At 39.7% G+C, this 18,636-nt stretch overlaps 1 protein-coding gene across 1 annotated transcript in view; it reads left to right on the forward strand.

Moving 5' to 3' along the window:
- The window catches only part of LOC136252524 (uncharacterized), a 67,714-nt gene that overhangs the window by 32,120 nt on the left and 16,958 nt on the right, over positions 1-18,636 (forward strand). Inside the window, exons 33-51 of the mRNA XM_066044985.1 lie at positions 140-295; positions 767-832; positions 1,280-1,423; positions 1,906-2,041; positions 2,560-2,703; positions 3,624-3,769; positions 4,224-5,081; positions 5,301-5,430; positions 5,612-6,589; positions 6,966-7,084; positions 7,571-7,728; positions 8,496-8,653; positions 8,849-9,062; positions 9,430-9,598; positions 14,871-15,056; positions 15,445-15,579; positions 15,929-16,083; positions 18,089-18,215; positions 18,450-18,636. The exon at positions 18,450-18,636 is cut by the window's right edge and continues 7 nt beyond it. Coding sequence (XP_065901057.1) covers positions 140-295; positions 767-832; positions 1,280-1,423; positions 1,906-2,041; positions 2,560-2,703; positions 3,624-3,769; positions 4,224-5,081; positions 5,301-5,430; positions 5,612-6,589; positions 6,966-7,084; positions 7,571-7,728; positions 8,496-8,653; positions 8,849-9,062; positions 9,430-9,598; positions 14,871-15,056; positions 15,445-15,579; positions 15,929-16,083; positions 18,089-18,215; positions 18,450-18,636 — 4,366 coding nt within the window. The remainder of the gene's footprint in view (positions 1-139; positions 296-766; positions 833-1,279; positions 1,424-1,905; positions 2,042-2,559; positions 2,704-3,623; positions 3,770-4,223; positions 5,082-5,300; positions 5,431-5,611; positions 6,590-6,965; positions 7,085-7,570; positions 7,729-8,495; positions 8,654-8,848; positions 9,063-9,429; positions 9,599-14,870; positions 15,057-15,444; positions 15,580-15,928; positions 16,084-18,088; positions 18,216-18,449) is intronic.

Genomic DNA, 18,636 nt, shown 5'->3' on the forward strand with positions numbered 1-18,636 from the left:
GTGTGTGTGTGTGTGCGTGCGTGTGGTTTGCTTTATAGTATGATGATCCAGAAATTGTTTCAGAATGTACATATGAGGTTCCATCGTGTACACTTCATATACAATCTAGTCTACTCATTGTATATTGTTGTCCTACTAGACGAGACGTAGCAGTGAGGTGAGGTCAAGGTCCAGTAGGACTCACAGTGTTGTAGCAGCCACCACTACTACACATCGTAGTAGTAGTAGAGCTCATGTCCTCTCCAGCCTGTATCAGACCTCCATTACTTCTCTGTCCACCTCAGTGGGTGATATAGTAAGTGTACTGGAATATTGTGTATTTACTAGATTGTCACTTTGGTTGAGATAAATAAACCCCACCCATTTAGTAGTATACTAATTCTTCACCAACACATATGGTCTATATATAAATACAGTGGACCCTCGTTTATCTGAACCACAATGTGTCTCAGGCAATGATAAAAAATGTTCAGATAAGTGAATTGTTCGGATATATGAAGCCCATACATTTATATACACAGCTCTGTTGAAATACTCTAATAGAACATACGCTTGTACGCAAAGTACTCTAATAGAACAGTCATTTCAATTTCAGGGTACGGGATAACTGAGGGTCAACTGTGTACACCATATAATACCTAGTACACATAAACCAGCATTGTTAATATGGTACATATCTAACATTAGTGTTTGACAGCATACTTAACCAGGAGTAGTCACTTGCTAGGTACATACAATACACCCCTAATATTATCATTCATTACAGGCTCATTTACCTGTTCCAATGTTAACCAAGACTAGTAAGATATTCGACGCCTTAGAAGATCATCAGGTAACTGTGTGTGGGTGTGGTGTTACAAGTAACTATCATCATATCATAGACCATAGGTTGACAAGTTAATATTACAAATGAAGTTGTTTGGCTTAGCTAAGTGCCTAATAATCATTTAATATAGTATTTGTTTCTGCGCTACTGCTTGCATTGAATAAGTGACATCTTTAATGAACGTATATCAAGTAGGTCCCATAAGGTGTAGTTTATGACCTCAATCAATAAGACCACCTCATTATAGTGACCGTGTCAAGTAGGTCCCAAGGTGTACTTATTACCTCATTAAGAAGACCACCTCATTATAGTGACCATGTCAAGTAGGTCCCAAACATAGCTAAGGTGTACTTCATGACCTCATTAATAAGACCACCTCATTACAGTGACCATGTCAAGTAGTCTACATATGGTACTATACTACTACTACTACTACACATTTCACACATTTAGGTGGTGTTACAAGTGATGTTAAACTCCAGTTCAGCTGGTAGTTTTGCTAGTGAGCTGGACAAGTGGCACAAGTACTTCCAGACCATTGAAGAGGTGTTGGAGGTGTGGCTGGAGGTGCAAGACCTCTGGTTTGAGCTGGAAGAGGTATGTGGGTGGGGCTCAGTACTGCTGCAGAACATTTTATTGTATCCTCACTTTATCCTAAGATCTGCCATATCCTGTGTACTTCTAGTTCATGTGAATGAGCAGACACTACTTACACACTTAAAATAATTAGTAGATTCTTAAACTAACTAACAAACAATTGAACAAGAAAAGTGAATAATATCAAATGTATATTATAGAGTGTTTAAATAAATGAGTGTCTATGGGTGATCAAACCCACTGATTGGTATGCTGATCAGTTACTCTAATAGAATGTGATCTATGATGAAATATTCTAATAGAACAGTCGGTCAGCTGTGTCGTCATTGAGGTGTGTAAAAAATAACTGACTTATGGAGTAGGTTAATTAAAACAATTAAAATATAAATTTATTTAGATGACTGTTCAATTAGAGTATTTTATTTACTTGTTTTAGAACTTGTTTTCTTTATTCATATTACAATTCCACCCCCCACCCCCAGGCCTACTCAATGATAGAGGTACAACAAAGTCTACCACATCAGGCCTACCAGTTTGCCCTCATTGACAAGCAGTGGAGGGAGCTAATGCACAATACCTCTAGGAACCCCAATGTGATGCAGTTGTGTTGTAAGGCTGGTGAGTAACCATCCTATGTATCCAGACACTTAGTTAAGGTCCGAAAGTATCCCTTAGTACATAAAATGATCTTGATAATCAGGACAAACCTTGATAGATTTAAAATAAGGTACAGTGGAACCTCACTTAGTGACTACCTCTTTAATAAGACCACCTCGTTATAGTGGCCACCTCTAGTAGGTCCCAAGCATAGCTAAACAGTACTTAATGACCTCATAATAAGGTCACCTTGTTATTAAGGTCAAAATTTTTGGTCCCAGTCTTGATCACATACATAGTGTTCACAGTTCTTGTCCCTAGTCTGGGGCTTTCAACTATGTTTTATCATCAAGTTAGTGACACCATGTTACACTGGCTATTAGTAGTCTGCTTGTGGATCTGATGAAACTCAAACAACATGTTTCTTAAACCCTTGTTTGAAATTATCCATTGTGTTAATGTTCTAATGCTCTGTTGTGCAGACCCTAGTGTGCTAATAAGGTAGTGATTAATGGTACAATCTGTCACTATCTTTCCAGACCTCTTACCCAGCCTGGAGAAGATGAAGATGTCATTACAACATTGTAGTGTGGCTCTGATGCATCACCTGGAGAACCGCAAGACCCAGTTCCCATGGTTCTATTTCCTACCTCTTGATGATATCCTGAAGATTATATGTCATGGTGTGTGTGTGTGTGTGTGTGTGTGTGTGTGTGTGTGTGTGTGTGTGTGTGTGTGTGTGTGTGTGTGTGTGTGTGTGTGTGTGTGTGTGTGTGTGTGTGTGTGTGTGTGTGTGTGTGTGTGTGTGTGTGTGTGTGTGTGTGTGTGTGTGTGTGTGTGTGTGTGTGTGTGTACAGTTTGTGTGTGTGTACAGTTTGTGTGTGTGTACAGTTTGTGTGTGTGTACAGTTTGTGTGTGTGTACAGTTTGTGTGTGTGTACAGTTTGTGTGTGTGTACAGTTTGTGTGTGTGTACAGTTTGTGTGTGTGTACAGTTTGTGTGTGTGTGTACAGTTTGTGTGTGTGTGTACAGTTTGTGTGTGTGTGTACAGTTTGTGTGTGTGTGTACAGTTTGTGTGTGTGTACAGTTTGTGTGTGTGTACAGTTTGTGTGTGTGTACAGTTTGTGTGTGTGTACAGTTTGTGTGTGTGTACAGTTTGTGTGTGTGTACAGTTTGTGTGTGTGTACAGTTTGTGTGTGTGTACAGTTTGTGTGTGTGTACAGTTTGTGTGTGTGTACAGTTTGTGTGTGTGTACAGTTTGTGTGTGTGTACAGTTTGTGTGTGTGTACAGTTTGTGTGTGTGTACAGTTTGTGTGTGTGTACAGTTTGTGTGTGTGTACAGTTTGTGTGTGTGTACAGTTTGTGTGTGTGTACAGTTTGTGTGTGTGTACAGTTTGTGTGTGTGTACAGTTTGTGTGTGTGTACAGTTTGTGTGTGTGTACAGTTTGTGTGTGTGTACAGTGTGTGTGTGTATGTGTACAGTGTGTGCGTGTGCGTGTACAGTATGTGTACTCCTCCTACTCATACGTAAGTAGTTAGTATGGTACATATATACAGTATATTCCATAGTACTGTTCTCACACTACACAAATGCAACATTACAGGTTCCAAACCAGCCCATATCAGTTCCTACATACACAAGTTACTACCCAGTTGTGCTAGACTAGCTTATGAAGAGTACAATGGACTGATTAATGGGAAATTATTGTCACTACACAGTCATACTGGGGAACATCTCGAACTGGAACAAGTAAGCTCTGTGTGTGTGCGTGCGTGTGTGTGTACGTGCATGCGCATGCGTGTACCGGAAGACTACGTAGTTCAAGGCAGTGGTTGGTAAATGTAGCACTAAGACTTGAATACTGGCCTGAAGTGAATGTCTTTCCTTACAATAAAGAAACAAGAAACTAAGGTTGAGTTGAGACAAAACTTTCATGCTTAAAGATTGTCCAGTCATGTGGCCAAGTGCTGTTTTGTGTTTATACTGTGAGCAACTCTATAAGTGCTTTGGACATGAGTCATTCTAAAGGTCTGGTAAAATAGACATCAAATAATTTATAACACAGTAGACACTGTGAACCATAATGTTGTGAGGTGATGATCAAACCCATACAGTGTACATACATATTTATTTGTAAAGGACTAAATACTCTAATAGAACACACAGTTTATGAAATACTGTCTATATTACTGTATGTCTACAGCCTGTATCATGTGAGGGTTCAGTGGAGAGTGTACTATCTAACTTGATATCATCAATCAGTGCTACCATCAAACAATCTCTAACTAAACTCCTGGATCAATTCATTCCCCAGTCTCCCACCTTGGGGTCTGAAATGGTTGACATTTTACACATAATCTGGCAGCAGCCAACAGCAACTCAACTACTCCTAATAGTTACACAAGTGCTACTACATAATGCAGTACTGAAATGTATTAATGACACATCTAGTTCTGATAGTGGCAATATGACACTGAATGATTGTTACGGGTTCTTTACGGCAGCTATAGACATGTTTACGGATGTACTGAGACAACCTGACAGACTGCAGGCTTGGGTTAAACCTGAGGAGTCTGGAGAATCAGCTGAGATGATACAAGCTCCAACACCAACAGCTCTTGACAGTGAGATTCTTCCCAGTACTAATGATACGATAACTGAACCATCTCAAGTTGGTAGGAGTGACTCATCGTATTCTCAACAGTATCTTACAATCTCGATGAAAAACTTGATAATTGTTTTACTATATTATCGTGATGTCGTTGAAAGACTGATTAAACGACAGCCGTTACCAAGTATAGAGGTTAACACTGGAGACGGTGGTATGGAGCAGAAACCGGAGAAAGCTCAGGATTTCCATGTCCAGTCCATAATTCATTACACCTGGAGAGATGACAAGGTATTGTACCTTGAAGGTGTGGAATCCAGATTGGAGTATGGAAATCAATTTATTGGTGGTGGTCGACGTCTGGTACTGACATTAGACACAGAACGACACATGTTGTACTTGATGAAGGCTGTCACTGATATGACAAGGTTTGCTATGTGCGTTGGAGAGAAGGTACGTTGTGTACGTACATAAAACTGTGCTGTGTAAATCAAAAATTGTCCCGTATTCAATACCTATTGGTAATCCTATTTTTTTATCCACCTCTTATTAGAAAACCCATTGATGTACATAAATGTACACTTATACAGTATGTGCACTCATAAACACACTATACATGACCTGGTATATGTACTGTATAGACATGACTGGTACACATTTTCCTTACTGTAGTTGTCAGCCAGAGAGTCCACTCTCAGTGAAGTGTCCTCATTATCAGGTCATGAGGTACATGTACTACATTGTAGTGAACACTCCACACATGAAGTATTGTGTGATTATGTGAGAGGAATGGCAGCTACTGGTAATGTGTAGTGTAGTGTAGTGTAGTGTGTGTGTGTGTGTGTGTGTGTGTGTGTAGTGTACTGTCTGTGTCTGTCTGTGCGTATGTATCTGTCTGTCTATGTATGCGTGTGCGTGCATATGTGTATATGTTTTGCAATGTGTATGGGTATTTGTCCTTTACCTTCCTCTCACCTTTACAGGGTCCTGGATACATCTTCATCACTTGGAACAAGTCTCCAGCTCCATACTAGCAGTAGTTGGGGACATGTTAGATGACGTTATGACCGGCTACATCAACAAACAATCATCAGTTACACATCATCATGAGACTCTATCACTGACTGGTTACTTCATGTGTTTTGCCAGCCTCACCACTCACTCAGCCGTACATACCATACTACCTGAACCCATCCTAAAGATATTTCATCAAGTTAGTTTCCTAACACCACAGCTAACACCAATACTTGATGGCCTGTTAGTCTCAGAAGGGTTCAAGTATAGTTCCCATTTGACAAGACATGTAGTAGCTATGGTAGGTGTGTTTGAACGATTGATACTTAGTTCACAGCATCATGCACACTCTAAGCTTGGTCTGCCATCTATGAAGAAGTTAGTAGGAATTGCCAGTAAACTGTTTAATGAGATACAACACCTCGGTCTACCCATGGTGAAGATCGCAGACAGTAAAGCACAAATGAGATCACATAGTCAGTTGTATATGAAATACAAGACTGCCGCAAGTATGGAAGACGCTACCGAAGGGGACAAGCCTACTATTGGTAGAGCACTAGAAAATATAATTGAAGTGGATGATAGCTTGTTGTCATTGATTAGTTCTCAAGGCTCGTTCACTATGCAGACACAACCCAGTAACTTATATAGCTCGAGACGTCAAAGTCAAATGGATGAATTATACTACAGGACACTGGAGGAGTTCTCTCTTGTGTTAGCAGCCAAGGAATGTCTGTTTCCATATTTTGAAATAGATGGAGTAGAGTTAAAGTTGTTCCTTCAGTTTATCAGTGAACACTTTCCCGGCTGTGACCTGTACACAGTGTTAGCTGAGGAGAGGAACTTACAACAGAGCTTGTTAGCTGGTACTACTCCACAACATACTGGAGGGAAGTATTCTCATGGTAGAGCCATGTTACACACTGGACAACACTTGACCAGTGAAGGTGTGTTTGTGTATGTGTAGGGTCAACTGGGAAAACAAATTTTGGGTCTCACAACACACGAGTGGCTACTAGGTAGGTATGTCTATGTACACCACAGCCAAAGGGTTTATGTGTACTGTTCACACTTGTGTCATATCATTATGTGTTATATCATACAGTATATGTGCTGTAGTATAGTGGTGGGAGTTGTGGGACCTTGACTTGTTCAGTTCTCAAGATGAGATCCTGTCAAGAGTTTGTTATATTTTTTGTATTAAGCTGTGAAAAAAGATGCCACCTTAAAAATTAAGCCATAGTGAAATATGAATAATGACGGCCAAGAAATACACAGCTTCAATGATGGTAATAAATCATTAACACTTTATTGCTCTTACAGACCTGAAGGGATTTGATGATGCAATGACATCGTCATGTCACCACAGACATCTCACCCCATCAGTTTCTTTCCAGGCCAGGATAGCTCAGTTTATACAGTTACTACAAGAGAATAGAATGGTGTGTAACTATGTGTAGTGTACGGGTGTGTGTGTGTGTGTGTGTTTGCCTATGCTGACTCCTAGCACCTGAGTAGTCCCAGCTGCTGGTTCACTGGGTTGGTATGACTGTGCTAGCACGGCAGCTGGAGGCTTTGCTTTAGCTTTGTGTGTGTGTGTGTGTGTGTGTGTGTGTGTGTGTGTGTGTGTGTGTGTGTGTGTGTGTGTGTGTGTGTGTGTGTGTGTGTGTGTGTGTGTGTGTGTGTGTGTGTGTGGTGTTGTAGCAATGTACATAGCATTTTAAATTTTTATTTGTTTATGTGTGTAAGTAGCTGATCTCAACTATTCCAATGGTTAAGGTGATTTTTCCATTAGAGTAAGTGTATGTTCTATTAGAGTAGTTGAGCTGAGCTATAATAAATAATTGATCTCATCACTTTTCTGAACGTTTTTGTAATTGAACTAGTACACACATACATTACTGTTAACTCATATACACCACTCATAGGTGGTACTACAAGGAGAGTCAGGTTGTGGCAAGTCAGAGTTGATCAATGTTTGTTCAGACATCATGTCCAGTATGGGACACAATATTCACCTCAAACACATCAACTGTAATGCCATGAGACCCGGGGAATTGTTAGGATATTTCTGTGACATTGATCAGTAAGTAATTGTGCATGGTGGAACTTTCTTCTCTTTATGTAACGTGTTGTGATTTACTATATGGCCCATCAAAGTCTCACCGTACATTTCCTAAGGGGAAGCCATGCATTGTACAGTCTTGATAAGCCCCTTGTATGGCAGCACAAGTTGTTAAAACTAAAACCCACAATCAGTTCCTACATGATGGGGTATATAATTAGAGGTGCTGAACTGGAGGTGTGTACTCAGCTATTAAGAATGAAGCCATTAAAATCAATGAATTAATTTTTGCCAGTGCTGAAATGCACTATGTTACCAATAGTGAGAGGAACCTGTTAATATGGGCACTTGAAGACACCTACATAATCCAGACGCTTAGTTAAGGTCCCAAAGTATCCCTTAGTACATAACTGACCTGGAGAATCAGGACACCTTGATAATCATTCCCATGTTGCTACGGAATTTTAAAAATGCTTTATTTGACAGATTTTCTGCTGACTGACTAACTGCTTGATGCCTTCAGACAAGCAGTAACTTAGTAGTGGCTAAGGCTACAAGCTTGATTTTTTTCACTGTTAGAAGACACTGTCCCCTACTAATGTTGGCAAAAAATTTTGAACATAAACCGAAGAGATTTTGTCATGTTTAACCACAACATTGTGGAATATCTAATACATTTTATTGGGGGTGTGGACCCCTAGCCTTATTGTTCTGTGGGGGTACTGATGCTACCTGTGCATACTGTTACTGCTCTATTAGTAGTAGGATGGGATGTATCATTGTTACAGTGAATGGCAGGAGGGATTATTACCTCAGTTACTAACTCAGTTTTCCATACACACACAACATGCTGGAGGACATAGACCAGCAATGGAGTGGATTGTACTGGATGGGAGTCTAACTGATAGACAGGTTGATAACCTGACTACTTTACTGAGTGATGATGGTACGTATGTGTCGTACGTATGTGCCGTGTGTGTGAGAGTGTAGTGTGTGCGTGTGTGTAGTGTGTGCGTGTGTGTGTGTAGTGTGTGCGCGTGTGTGTAGCGTGTGCAGTATAGTGTGTGTATGTGTACTGTAGTGTAGGTGTGTTGCACTATACAAATATATTATACCCACTACTCATCCCGATCACTTATAGGTACACTGAAGTTAGCAGACAAGAAGTCCATCTACCTCCCCTCCACCATATGGCTAGTAGTAGAGACAGATCAATCTCATGGAGCAGACATTCCTAGTGTACACATGGCAGCTAGTGACATAGGCTGGGAGGCCATCGTTGATAGATGGCTACACTCTAGTGGAGCTGAACTAGTCAGTGATCGACATGACAAGCTGAAGAACCTGTTTGTCAAGTTAGTCCAGATGCTAAATGTACTTGTTTGTCAAGTTATTAGTCCACACATGCACCCTTACATACACACTACATGTACATCCCATTGTTACTTCTCTTCTCCATAGTATTCATATACTGGTCCCACACGTGTACACCCTCACACAGGTACATCCCATTGTTACTGAACTTCTCTTCTCCATAGTATTCATATACTGGTCCCACATGTGTACACCCTCACACAGGTACATCCCATTGTTACTTCTCTTCTCCATAGTATTCATATACTGGTCCCACATGTGTACACCCTCACACAGGTACATCCCATTGTTACTTCTCTTCTCCATAGTATTCATATACTGGTCCCACATGTGTACACCCTCACACAGGTACATCCCATTGTTACTGAACTTCATGGATGAGGTCCATGATGTGGAGGAGTTGGATCATGATGAGATGCAGCAACACCAACATCATCTCAAACAGATCAAACATGCTACCCATCACATGAGGCCATCTAATCTACACCTTGTGAACCATGTCTGTATAATACTACAGGTCTGATAGTGTGTAGTGTGTGTGTGTGTGTCAGTGTGTAGTGTGTGTGTCAGTGTGTAGTGTGTGTGTAGTGTAGTGTAGTGTGCATAGCCATGTGTTGTAATAAGTATGGAATACTGTGTAGTGTAATGTCCAGTAAGACTGTGTGACTGTTCTATTAGAGTATTTTTCCTATAGAAACTTAAAAGTCGATGCCTACAAAAAATAAAATAAATAAAATAAAATAAATAAAAAAAAGTAAAACAATCTCCTTATATCCCTGACCACAGAAGTGCACAAACTATACGTTAGTGGGTCCACAAATTAAAGTAGATCATCTATTGACCAAATATCATTTTTTATAAAAATGGTTAATTTTAGCACATACCGTGTTTATCCGTATAAAAGCCCAGGCATTTATTTCCTATAAGTGATTCTGGACCCGGCGTGTAAATGAGCCTGGCGTTTATTCAGGCCCAGGCATTTATTTCCTATAAGTAATTCTGGACCCGGCATGTAAATGAGCCTGGCGTTTATTCAGGCCCAGGCATTTATTTCCTATAAGTGATTCTGGACCTGGCGTGTAAATGAGCCTGGCGTTTATTCAGGCCCAGGCATTTATTTCTTAGAGCACACAAGGTGAAGGGTGATTGTGAACAAAGTGGTGCTGAAATTACTTGGATAATCAACTTACAGTTTGGAATCTTCACTTTGCAACAATGAAATACAAGGTGAAGTGTGTTTATCCAGTATGTAGACTCTTGTGTAGCACATGACTCCGGCGTTTATTAAAATTATAGCCTAGTTTTTGATAAGTATTTCAACTCTGAGCCCAAATTTCAACTCCAAACTGGCCCAACCCAGACATCTTTTGCTCCACCAGTAGTATACCACTGGACCAATCAGCTTATGTTTGATGTGTGGTAGTCACAAAGCTGAATTAGTGCTGAGAAATTTGGAGCAGAAGCCATGAGTTGTGTGGGTCATTTTGTGTTCACACTGGGCCAATGGAGCGCCATATTATATAGTTATACAACGGCCACGAGTGCTCTGCCTGATATAAACGCACGAGCCTGAGGGCCGTCAGGCCCGAAGGCAAGTGCGTTTATACATGCAGAGTACGAGTGCACGTTGTATAACTGTTATGTACCACTCACCTAATAGGTGGGGAGAGTCTTACAATACAGCTGTAACACTTATAAAGGCCAGGTTTCTAAAATCGATTGTGAGTTACCAAGCCAGACGTTGCGATGACGTTCCCCCTGCAGTACTGCAGCCACCTGAGATATTGAAAGCTAGTACGCTATGAGTTATATCACTAACCTGCATTCGCTGTTCGACTCTCGTCATGTAGTGCTCAGTATACCAGCGTGCCATACAGACTAAGCACCAGACTAATCACCATAGTGATTCTCTCGAGCGAAAAAAGCAGCTAAATAGACGGTTTAAGTAAACAAAACCTAACTACTAAACGATACTAGTCTAATTCTTACTATTCACACTGGCTAAACTTGAATCTGGTGGCATGACAAAACTGGTTACCACAATCGAACGTAAAGGTTAGTATTATTTAGAATATATTTGTTTTACTGAGTCATTGTCGAAGTGGACTACAGTTTAAGCTGGGATAAGATGGCACCAGACTAGTAAGGTGTATAAGTACGTTTATATATATGTAGACTAGAGTTGTGGCCCCCCACGTTGGCTTTTTCGATCGCCATTGGCTGCTTGTAAACATTATACGTATTGGTGACGTTATGGCCCACAATCGACCTTTACATGTCAGGCTATAAAAGAATTCGAGTGTTCTATGAAGTGTCTTTCCACCTATTAGGTGAGGTGTCGTAGTGGTCTTCGCCACCGGCACTTGTGCTATGTTGCACAAAACTGCAGTCAGTGCAATATCTGTATAATATCTGTATATTGCACTGCGGTCGGTGCATTATAACTTATAATGCACTTGTTGTGGTCTACAAAACCGCAACCAGTGCATTATAAGTTATAATGTACTCGCTGCAGTCTGCAGCAGTGCAATATACAAATTATGGCACTGGCGGTGCCTTTGAACTGCCCACGCAGAGTGGTACATTGCCTTATCAAATACTCTGGTTTTTGGCACCCTGGTGTCTATATGGACCCAGGTGTGTATTCTGTAGTTTGGGACGAAGTACCCGGTGTGTATTTGAGTCCAGGCGTTTATTTGGGTTCCGTACAAAATGGCACTAAAAGGGGTTCATTTCCTACACTACTATAGGGGAGATTTAGCGCCACAAGCACTAAATCTTCCCTACAGTAATGTAGGAGATGAATTATGCTCAACACTAAATCTTCCCTACATTAGTGTAGGAACTATATTGTGCTCCAGGCACTAAATCTTCCCTACATTAGTGTACGAGATGAATTGTGCTCAACACTAAATCTTCCCTACATTAGTGTAGGAACTATATTGTGCTCCAGGCATTAAATCTTCCCTACATTAGTGTAGGAACTATATTGTGCTCCAGACACTAAATCTTCCCTACATTAGTGTAGGAGCTATATTGTGCTCCAGGCACTAAATCTTCCCTACATTAGTGTAGGAACTATATTGTGCTCAGGCACTAAATTCTATTGAAGTGATCATAGTGAATTGTTGCTGTTTTAGTTGCAATACTTCAACTGCTTGTACTTTATTTTCCATACAACCTCATAACAGCCTTCTACCTTTGATGCTAAGGCAGTAGTACCCTTTGATTCCTGGTATAACATATTGTAAACATGTGACTATGGATTATAGTAGTTTACTTAGTTTTAAAAATGGGAGTTTAGTACTTCTTGTAAGTATGCATATTTATAACTATAGCAACTTCTTTGCATATAGGTCTGCTTCTTTCTTGGATACATAATTTAATGTTGCATGGAATCCCATGGTTGATTCTTGCTATGCGTATATACATACAAATATAAATGAGTTGCACTTATGGACCTTATCCATGATGTCACAAGACACATAAAGGCCAACAAAGTTGGGACAGCAGGATTACGGTTACATAGAACCATTTAAATTAACTAATACAAATTAGCATTTCATGAAATACTAATTACATAATAATACTAATTACATAATAATTGTAATTACTGCAAAATATGAAATGGTTACTAAGGAACGCTCAACTTGCAATATAGTTAAACCCACAAATGCATGAAGAGAAGTATAGCTTGGTTAACGTGTTTTCAAAGAAAACTATTCAGCCCTGGTTTTCATACACATACTAGCTGGACACGCCCTCAATTCCAACTCAAAGTGCTACGCTATTCCTAGTAACTCAGGAAGCTGGTAGTGTAGTTTTGTCATTTTTAAACAGCCATAGAACCCACAACAAAACGTTCACAAAGTTTTAGAAAGCTGCCATGCCTAAACTGCCTTAGAGCAAGAGCAAAACTTACCTGACTATATAGGCGCTTAATACCGTACACTGGGAAACTTCGACGAAGGGAAACTTTGATGAATCAAAGTGAATTCGTCAAAATTTATTTCGTCAACATAAAATAAGTGCCCAGGTTCTTATTGGTGATTTCAAACAATTCGTCAAAGTTTATTTCGTCAACTTTGCCTAAGAACAGATTCATCAAAGTTTACCCTCGTCAAAGTTTGCCGGTGTACAGTATAGTTCTTATGCTGCCTCCATTTCTAACACATAGACTGCTTTTGACACAAAACCATTAGCTCACATGGGTGCAGACAGACACACATGTACACGCATGTACGTTTCTTTCTGGAAACAATTATAGTAAACCAGGCGTGCGCCCTTGACAGCCTACAGTGCCAGGTGCACGCCTGCAAATTGCACGGGGAACAGTAGGGAAGAACAATCACACCTTGGGCCAAGATGGCAAGCTCTAACCAACAGATATGGTAATTATAACAAAAACCATAATCAGTCGAAAGGCACCTAGACATTTTTATTGCAATATGTATCTGCTGGTATAGGCTGTAGCTATAATTGTTTAAATAATTTCTTCCATACATGCATGCATAAAGTTATAGACTTTAGCAAAAAAAAAACCAAGCAAGTTATGAATACAAAGCGGTTGTATCCCAGTAACATATTTTAATTGCCACCCAAGTCTGAGACTATGGGTGATAACCTACGATAATACCCTCAAATAAATTCAATTGAGTTATTGTACTAAAACCTTTAGGCAAAATAATCAATATAATCAATATTTTTGATTTAGTCTAGATGCGCCAGTTAGGAAAGAGAGATTTTAATTTCCAATGGTGATGGTATTCGAGACTTCTTGCTTTGTGATGGAAACGGGAATAACATTTAGTCTCAAAACATTGCATCAGGTGTTTTCGCATTTCTTTTTGATCATAACAAAGAGTGGCGGGGTCGTCTCCAAACATTAGTGATACGCAAAATGCAATTGCAAAGCAGCCACAGTCTTTGTTTCCCTTTTGAAGTTGAACTTGTGGAATTTTCACAATCCGGTTCCCATATAATGAATGCAGTTGTTCGGCAAGAGTTGAGTTGATGCTTTTACGTTGAAGAGAATCGTACAAATAAACTACGTTATCTCTGATGTGCGATAATGCCCAATGCTCACAAAAGTGGTGAAAAAAGAAAGACTTCTGCTTCTTTTATCAATTCTGGTCGTGCATTGTTTAATATTCGTAAGCAGCACGCTAGCAACTGACCAAGGTAGGAGACTGAGTAGCAATGCACTACCTGCTTTTATATGCAACACTGGGCATACTTGTAAGAACCAGTACAACTGGATAGTGGACTGGTATTGCCAATTGTAAAATACCAACACCTTTCAAGGAGTAAACAGGACACAGAGAAATATTTTTAGCTAATACCAACACCTTTCTCTGCCAGACATGTCAACTAGCATTCAAGGAGTAAACAGGACACAGAGAAATATTTTTACTCTAAACAAGGTGGAGTGTTAATAATGAAGTATTATTTTATGAAGTATTATTTTATGCCTACAACAATGTAGGGAATAATTAGTGCTTCTTTGAACAATATTTTGCCTACTACATTGTAGGGAACATTTAGTGCACCTTAGCACTAAATCTTTCCTACATATAAGGGCAAGAAATAATATTTGAGTATAGTGCTTCATCCCACATGTATTATAGGGAAGATTTAGTGCTTAGTGGCACTAAATCTTGCCCATATATATAGGAACAAAAGTGCATTTAGTGCCATTTTATCTGGACCCGTTTATTTGAGCCCGGCTTTAATACGGATAACTACGGTAAATATTTACTTGTTGTTTAATCTTCTTCCTCCCTTCATAGTCCACCCTGCCATCACTACAAGGTGATTATGATGATGATGTGATAGAGTGTCACTTCCTGTATGCTGCTGTGTGGGCGTTTGGTGGTCACCTGTCCCCCAGTCACCAAGTATTGTTTGACTACTGGTTTAGAATTAAGTGTCGTAAACAACTAGGAGAAGAACTGTGTATACCACAGGCTGGAAGTGTATGTCTGTATGTTTGTATATTCATTTGTCTGTATGCATGTATGTCCATTTGTCTATATATGTGATTGTGTGTATGTTGTTCATTTGTCTATCTGTGTATATGTCTGCTTATTAGTCTTTTTGTGTTTGTGTCTGTCTGTACATGTCTGTGTCTAGTCTTTATCTGTTTGTCTGTTTGCTTACTTCCACATCTATTTGTCTGCATGCATGTGTGCATATTGCTGTACACCCATCTGTGTATTAGTCTGTTTGTGTGTATGTATGTCCTTTTCAAGCCTTTGTATATGTCCACTGGTAGAGCTTTAAAAATTGACAACTTATGTATAAACGTACGTACCTAGCTATACCCAATGTGTGTATTTTATTCCATATCTACTCTCATTACAGTTATTTGACTACTGTGTGTGTCCAGACACTCAACAGTTTAAGTCTTGGAGTGATGATACTGCTACCAGGACGGCTCACCTGAGCTCACATGATATCAAGAAGGGGTTTCCCCATGTACATTGGAACTACTCAGCAGTAAGATTGTTATTACGTAGAAGACTGTAAATGTATTAGTACATCATGTATGCTTTACATGTAAATAATGTGTTGTACATGGGAATGAGTTGTATACTGCTTGTAAAATGAACCACTACAGTACAATGTAGCCGGTAATGGGGCCTACCAATGGTGTCCTTATAATCATAATGTCCTGATTATCCAGGTCAGTTTATGTACTAAGGGATACTTTGGGACCTTAACTAAGTGTCTGGATTATGTAGGTGTCCTTAAGTGTCAGGTTCCAGATAAACACATGAGCTACGTGTATACGCACATGATTACAAGCAATGAATACTATTAAAATAATTCTCCCTGCTACATACAGGCAGTATCCCACCTACTGGGCCTAATCCTACAACAAGGTAGTTCAGTATTATTGACTGGTACTACTGGTAATGGCAAGACCACACTGATCAAGGATAAACTGCAGGAACTGTGCTCCACATCAGACTACACCTACCTGCACATCTATGCTAACAAGTGAGTGGTATAGACTCCTGTATGGGTTTAGTGTAGTATTGTATGTATTCCATGCTACACTATCAAGTACAGGAATTTTCAACTAGAGTAGGGACCATAACACATTGATAAAAAGTACTGAAACAAGCTGGAGTAGTGCACGATATTAAATCACAGTAAAACAATAAGAAGTGTTATATCCCTACCATGCGTTTCCATTGTGGTATCTTAAGCACAGTAGGGATATAACACTTCTTATTGTTTTACTGTGATTTAATATCATGGACTACTCCAGCTTGTTTCAGTACTTTTTATCTATGTGTTATGGTCCCTACTCTAGTTGAAAATTCCAAATTGTTTTGTGTGCTTGTTTGTTACCTTTTTTGTAAAATAAATTAATTATTACTTAGTGAACCCATGCATATCGCATTAAAAGAAATGATGCCATGCTCCCCAGCTACCAATTATCATCTGAAAAGTGAAGCATTCATTATGTTTTGTTGTCAGCCCTTTACACAGCAGTATGACTCAAGAACTGTTCGAAAAGTACCTCTGCAATTAAAGTAGCCACTATGAAAAATACAGACGATTTCTGTTACGAAGGGAAGCCATCATGTGGTACTGCCTAATCAACACTTTGCTGTCAGCAAAGATGAATGGGGCACAAAGGAGGACACTGGTAAGTCCATGAAGAATGGATTGTACATACTACAGTATGCCAAAAGGCATCTCTCGGGCCAAAGTGACATCGAACAGTGAAAAATCAAGCCCATAACCTTAGCCGTTATTGAATTACGTTTGTCTGAAGGCATCAGTCAGTCAGTTACTTAGTTACTTAGTTAGTCAGTAGAAAATTCTTTTTAACAATTAAAAAAAAATTACATAGCAACTTGTTGAAGTGTTTCAGGTCAATCTGAAAGCTTGTTTGGGCTTAGTTTTACCTAACCAATACTGCCTCATCATTATCAGGGAAAATTTTGGGTGATGTGTTTTCATGGGCCACACCTACACCTTTGTGGTCCTTACATGATAGACTAATCATCGAGGTAATGTATGCACAGTTATAGCTCTCATCCTTTACCAATAAATGTACTAAAAAGTTTTAATTGTACATAATATCAAAAGTTAATAATAAGAGAGGAGAGTGTCTAACGCCGTATAGTCCTGTAACAGATGATTGCGCAGAAGTTAAACGGCTTCTTTTCCGCGTAACGTACAGACTGGTTAGTATATTTTTGCATTTAACCACAAAGGCTATTCCAGATACAAGGGCGTGCGTTCAATTCGATGTTCAAGTTCACCACAAAGAGCATCACTCTGTTGCGTAAAGAAGTGTGGCTGTTAACCTCGAAGATAACTCTGGGGGAGAGTGTCTGAGAAACCAATAAACACTGAACCAAAGGCGGAATATCGCTTCGAACTTTCACTTCGTCGCCATGTTACCCTACCCTTGAGCATTCTTGAATTGAAGGAGCACTGTTCCCTGTACATACAGCTCAGTCTTTAGTTCAGTCTTCGAATATTCTTGAGGATTCATCACGGTGCGGCTAAACATCACGGTGCGGCTAAACTAATTGCAGTAAGGAAACGAACAAATACTAGAAGCCCATACGTTACACGGAAAGGAAGCCGTTTAACTTCTGCGCAATCATCTATTACAGGCCTATACAGCGTTAGACACTCTCCTCTCTTATTATTAACTCTTGATAATATGGTACTGCCCGCGCGTATTGTCACGAGTGCTTGAATTCATGCAAGTGTACGTAATAAAAACTTGGTAGAAGGGGCGTGACAGCCGTTTTGCTTGTAATTCTTCACCTGTCAAGTCCAGGGATAAAGACATGTGAACAAAATGGCTGCCACACCCCTTTTCAGCAAGTTTTTTAATTGCACACAATCGCGTGTATTCAAGCACTCATGATGTTATGTGTTTGTGGTACTGTATGTACAACCTGTATGTGTAGTATAGTGTATCCCCTATCTTATATATATATACAGTACCACTAACACTACTTCCCCACTGCAGCACAACATCCACAGAGACAGTTTGGGATCAACTCAGTGATAGTCTACAGTGGAAGTCTGGTAACACCTATATCCCTAAGGGTGGCCAACGTTTGGTATGTTTTGTGGATGACCTACATGATGCTAAGGTAAGCTGTGTACTGTTTAGTCTTAGCCTGTGAGTGTAGTTAACAATTAAATGAAATACATGGGCCCAATATGTACTGGGTATTCCATTACACTCCTGTATCCATTTAAATATCAAAGTGCCAGAGAGTAGTTGTAAACACTGGATTTACATAGATGCAAACTGTTAATTGATTATCAAATAACCTGATGCAATACTCAGCGGCTATATCATATTGTTGTTGTTGTTGTTATAGTCAAGTGATGGGGGCCACTCCCCCATTGGTGAGCTCATACGACATCACATCACCACTGGTAACATCTACCACCCTAGTACTGCTAGATCACATGATATACCAAACCTGTCTTTTGTGGTCACCTGTGATAAGACCTATCACCTTAGCAACAGGATACTACAGCACTTCATTGTAATACACCTTCCTG

The sequence above is a fragment of the Dysidea avara genome, chromosome 1 (genome assembly GCF_963678975.1).
Source record: "Dysidea avara chromosome 1, odDysAvar1.4, whole genome shotgun sequence".
Lineage (NCBI taxonomy): Eukaryota > Metazoa > Porifera > Demospongiae > Dictyoceratida > Dysideidae > Dysidea > Dysidea avara.